This window comes from Megascapheus bottae, chromosome 5 (genome assembly GCF_031878675.1).
Source record: "Megascapheus bottae isolate mThoBot1 chromosome 5, mThoBot2.hap1, whole genome shotgun sequence".
Taxonomy (NCBI): Eukaryota; Metazoa; Chordata; class Mammalia; order Rodentia; family Geomyidae; genus Megascapheus; species Megascapheus bottae.
This window is the reverse complement of record NC_143513.1, coordinates 53,710,584-53,716,583: the sequence shown is the minus strand read 5'-3', so window position 1 is coordinate 53,716,583 and position 6,000 is coordinate 53,710,584. Positions and strand designations below refer to the sequence as shown.

The following is a 6,000-nucleotide window of genomic DNA, read 5'->3' as shown; positions in this document are numbered from 1 at the left end:
GATAACTTGCTTTGCCCACCTCCTACTTGTGAACCTCAGCACAGGTCAGGATAGGTAAAATAACTGTAATGTGTAAGGCAATACACAACAAAGGATTATTTTAAAGGGATGAATTCATTAATATGTATTCTCTAGAGATATGAAAGTAGCCCAAAATTTCTAAGTGGAATGCAATGATTTGATCCTTATATTTTGGACTAACAATCGAATAATCTCTTATTTAGGCAAAAGAGCTAAATAACATTTGTAGTCTCCCCTTCTCCCTGTATTCAAGTGTTTTCTTCCCTCTATGTTTTCAAGTCACTGAACTCCATCATGACTTCAACAAGGAGGTCCCACTGTTGACTAAAATTGACTATCCTGGCATTTATGTCCTAAATCTAATCACTGAGATAGGACTGAAGATAAAACAAAACAAACAAAACCAATGTCCCATTTTATGTCATCTCCTGCCTTAATTCTTGGTCCACTGACCAAAAAAACTACCATTTTGGTCAAGAATTACACAGATCATTGCTCTTCTATGTAAGCTTTATGATAACATTCATAATATACAGATTTAATTGCACTTAGAGTCACACAATTCTTAGATGCCCCAGGCAAGGAAGGATTCCTAGAGGCTATAAGTAAGATAGTTTCGGGAACACTACTTCTTCCTTCAAGTTTTACTTTTTTTTTTAACCATTTGGTAATTATCTTGATTGTTATTTCTATGCACATCTTTTCTACACACATTAAAAATAGTGGCATATAATAATACTATAATAAACCAAAATTTTATAATGACCTTGCATAATGTGCATTCTTCCCCTTTTTGGAAATGGCCTACAGACTTGAAGTCCTAAAAGTTCCTGACCCCAATCAATCTAATGTCTTCAGGTAGCTGAATTTTCTCTTTTGTAAACTAAGTACCTTTGGCTCAAGGATCTCTATGGCCCTCTTAGCCCTGAAACACACATGGCTCATTGAGCAATACTTCCCAGGTAATCCAATTTATTCATGATAAACACACACACACACACACACACACACACACACACACACACACACACGCAATTTGAGACATCTGCTCCCTGTCTCTATTGTGAAAATGTTTCCTATCTCCTTTACCAACTTGAGTTTTTATAGTTCTACAACTAACAGTATCCAATAATAACAAAGCCAAAAACTGAGCATGTTGTACAGAAAAAACATTTAAATCAACCTTTCTGCAACACTTGCCTACTTCCTGGGAATGAAAATGGACTGTTTCACTGTGAACTTGAATGACCAAGGCTTATGGGAATGATCTCTGAAATGCTTATGGGTACCAGAGCAGCAAAGCTAATTATTAGCTTGCCACTCTAGTTAACTAATATCTAATCTAAGTTTTGTCATTAACTGGCCAAGAGGTCTAGAATAAGCTACAGTTTTCTTATCTGTAAAGTGAGAATTGGGCCACTAACTTGGCTCTTGAGAAGCATCTGTAATCATCATGACCACATGGGACCACCTGAGACTCTTCAGAGGATTCATTTACTCTTTGGGGTGATTAGGGGAACCATTTAGTACTATAGCAATGATTTACTAATGTCACCTCAAATGGCCTTAAAGAGTTAATGCATTTCCATATATCTCCTGCATTGTAACTGCCCTTCCTTTTAAATGTTTGTTCATTTTTGCTGTTTTTTTTTTCTTTCAGTCTACACGAGGAGCCCTAATCTTAAATAAATCATGCCCTCCTTTAGCTTTGGGACATTCTGTCTCTCTCTTGCTTTCTGGCCAGTTTTAGTTATTCTTCTTTGGAGAAGCCCATACTTACTATTCACTATTACACACTGTTACTACCCATTACACTTCAAGCCACATCTTCTACAACTCTCTATTGCCCTTTATGTGTTCAATTTCTGTTTTACCTAATCATGAAAGTATCTAATATTTATTGAGTACTACCAGGCAGTTTTAAATATAGTATCACATTTTGATCATCACAAATACTATGAGTTCATTTCTATCATTAACCTAGTTTTACAGATAATAAAATTGAAGCACTGAGAAATTGAAGACTACATACTGAATGAAGAGTAAATTAAACTAGAACCCAGGCAAGCAGTCTCCAGAGCCTATCTTATATCCATAATTAACACTGCTTCAGTAACACAGTAATCTCCACAAGTGCAGGGGCCAAACCTTGCCCAAGACTGCACATGTAAATGCTAAAAGAATTACTAATATCTAGGGTGGTATATGCAGGGTACTCTGTAAATTTACATTGGCCCACCTTTCCAACTCCTTATATAGCTGGAAGATTGGGCCTAACCTACATGGCTTATCTTCCAGCTATGTGAGTTTTCTAAACACGTGGTCCATTCTTCTGCCTTTTGTACATTCATTAACTTACTCACATACTCACTCATCCATTCATACTTCCACTCATTATCCATTCATATACTTAACACTTTCTGAAGACTAGATGGAGATAAAAGTTTTGTGATCAATATGGGCAAAAGAACAGAGTTCAAAAGGGTCTCCAAACAAATGTAACATGAAAACTAAGTTTCCATTTCCTGAGACATACATATTTTCATGGGAAGTGCCCATTCACCATTCAGGGTTCCTCTCAAGCATATCTTCCAAAACCCCTCCATGGTAGAGCTTGCAGATAGTGTGCTAGGTGTCTCTACCTGATGATCTCCCCATCTTGGCCAAGTTGTGTGCATCTAGTCTCAGCACAGTAGGTTCTTGGTACTGAAGAGAGATACTTGATAAAGAAGTGCAAGGTAAACAAAAAAATAATAATGGTCCTTTTGTGAAAATACTTCTTTTTAATTGATTGTACAATTCTGCACTAACACAAAATGTCAATTTTGGTTCCTGTTTATTTAGAGTGTATCTATAGTCGTAATAATATGTAAATAAGAGAACTTGGGGAATACCTAACATTATTTTATAACTTTCGATATGGAACCATAAATTAAATATTACATACTCTCTCACATACACATATACACAGACATACACACACAATTACCTTACTCATATCCTTTTTTCCTACTTAATGACTATAATAAAAAAAAATAAGAATTCACACTACCTGGTATGTTCTTTCATGGGCTCTGGGCTCTAGAGAAGACTGACACAATGTTAGTATACTTTCAGAAAGACAAGAGATCCTAATAGATCTCATAATCAATGAAAAGGTACTATTTTCATTGTTAGAAATAAGCCCTAAGTATTAGCCCAGTAATGTGCTTAGTACATATGTGAGAAAAAATTGCCTTCTATAATTTTGGGGCTTTTTGTGGAGGGAGGCAATAGAGATGCTGCCATTTGAAAGAGTTTTTTGAATTAAAATGTGATACAAATTTACTCAAGTATCCCCTTCTGGCTCTTTTGTTGGGGGACAAAGTTCTTATAGGAGCTGTGAGGGTGCTGTTTGGCCTTAACAATACTGTTTTTATTGGAATGAGTAAACCTGAGCATCCTTTTTCTCTCTCCAGATGTTAATCACTTGCCAAGTGAGTAGGGTGAACTGGAACATGACTCAGTAAACTTCTGAGTAATGAGCAAGATAGTAAATATTTCTGGCTTTGAACCACAGGTCTGTGTTGCAAGCAGGGGACCAGGAATGGCCAATGGCTCATAGAGACTCATGGACTAGGAGAATTCTCAGGTCACTGTTAGCTTTTTTCACAATAACTGTGTAAGAGGTCACAATTGGGAGACAGTTGGAGGGGGAAAGGAGAAGGAATCACACTTTTTAAAGAATCACTGGTGGATGAGATTACTGTATTTGACTTATCTTTTCACTTGGAATCTTTTAACTCTGTAACATAATTCCCCTATTATATTTAGCAATTAGAGTGCCATCACAGAGTAAAATGTAAAACCATTATTCCTTGAAAAGAAAAAAGTCTTGCAGTATGAAATGATGCATACAAGGAGTGTGGGTGATAATTTACTCAGATAATCATTTCTATTTCAGTTCTATGGAAAGTGTTTCTGGAGATGGCTCATACAAGTCAGGAGATCTTTTAGATGTACATGCCACAGTTAACCTTTTTATATACTCTGAAAGAAATTCCAATCGTTTTTCCTCTAACACTTTTTTAAATTACTCATGATCTCTAAAAATAATTTATATTGAGAAGTGATTATTATTTTAAAAAGGCTTTATACTTTGATCTTAAGATAAAATATGCATATTGTTCTTGTGATTTTTACTGTCTGCATAAGTTGTAGACGTGGAACATGTTGTCTATTTTTCTTCTCTGTCAGGAAATTAGGCAGCAGGTAGCATCTTTGTGCTCTACACTGTGATTCCTGAGTGTGGCCTCTGGACCAGCATCAGCACGATGCTTACATCAGCATTACCTGGGAACTTGTTAAAAAACGGCCCTCAGTCCCACCCCAACCTACTAAGGGAGAAAGGCAGAGAATGAGGTCCCAGTATTTGGCTTTAATAAGCTACTCACTTGGTTTTGATGTCATATATAGTGTGAGCATCATTTGTACTGATCATCACTTGCTTTTAAATGCAAGTTAAAAAGATGAAACAATAGTGACGAGACACAACTTTTGATTAGTAGGGGGAATTAGAAAACCCGAGGACCATTTCCAGACATGGATAAGCTTGTAGCCACTTCTGCAGTCAAGACATGCATTCAATAGCCCTCTGGATTGATGGATAAGAGCCTTGCTAGGTGACGCGACTCTCCCCACAACTTAAGCATTCACAGACTTGGGAGTCATAGAAGTAAGGAAATGGCTCCCTTGAAAATTTACAACAGAGTCAAAAGAGAAGTTGGATATTAAGATACAGGGATGAAGAGAAGAATGAAGACAGAAGGGAAGGAGGAGGAAAGAGAGAGGGGGAGAGAAGAAAGAGGAGAAAGAAGGAGGAGGCGGAGGAGGAGATGAAGAGAACAAAGAATAAAGAAAAAAGGATAAGAAGTAAGCACTACAATTTGTAATACATTTAGAAATCTGTTCTTTTAATTATTCTCATGACTCATGACAAGCTCTGCTTTGATTTGGATATATAAATCAGATCATTTCTTTAGTCTCCCATCTTGTCACTGGACAGAGGCATAGAACAATAATTCAAGGGTTTCCCTTCCTTTATCATATATACAGCTGTGAAAAGCAAAAACAACAAAGATGTAAACCTTCAAGTCAGTTTATAGGTATGTATATGACGCCACCCTCATTCCTATATTAAAGACTTATCCCCACTTACCCTTTATGAGGATTTTCAAAGATGGAGCCTTTGGGGTTGATTAGGATGTGAAGAGAGGGGAGTGTTCTTACACGAGTCTCTACTGGGCACAATGGCTCATGCCAGTAATCCTAGCTATTCAGGAGGCTGAGATCTGAGGATCAAGGTTCAAAGCCAACCCAGGCACAAAAAGACTGGAGATTCTTATCTCTAATTAACCTTCAGAAAATGGGAAGTGAGGCTTGGCTCAAGGGTAGGGTGGTAGCCTTGAGCTGAAGAGCTCAGGGACAGTGCCCAAGCTGAGCTCAAGCCCCAAAATCCACACACAAAAAAAGTCTCTAGAGAGCATCCTAGTACTTAGTACTTCTGCTTCAAAGAGCCAGGAAATAGGTACTCACCAGACACTATACTTGCTGGTTCCTTAATCCTGGATTTACTAGCCTTCAGAGCTATGAGAAATACTTTTCTGTGGTTTATACCATTGAATTTTGGGCATTTAGATATTCATGTGTGTGTGGGTGTGTGTGTGTGTGTGTGCGTGCACACACACGTGCACATGCTCGTACACACTGATACTGGGCTTTGAATTCAGGAACTTGTACTCTTGCTTACCTTTTTCTGATATGGCTGGCACTGCATTTTGCTGGTTAATTGGAGATATAAGCTTTTTGACCCTATCTCAGATCTCAGCCTCCTGAGTAGCTAGGATTACCAGTGATGTGAACTACTAGCTGCCAGTCAAGAATATATATCCTAATACTGATACAATCTTCTAGTCTTGTATTGTTAATTTTAGAGCCTCA

The 6,000-nt window shown here is 37.5% G+C and overlaps 1 protein-coding gene across 1 annotated transcript in view; it reads right to left on the bottom strand.

The window, feature by feature from the left end:
* Umad1 (UBAP1-MVB12-associated (UMA) domain containing 1) overlaps positions 1–6,000 on the bottom strand; it is a 181,502-nt gene continuing 175,502 nt past the window's right edge. The window contains exon 6 of the mRNA XM_090333159.1: positions 1–63. Within this exon, the coding sequence (XP_090189285.1) occupies positions 36–63 (28 nt within the window). The 3' untranslated portion in view covers positions 1–35. The remainder of the gene's footprint in view (positions 64–6,000) is intronic.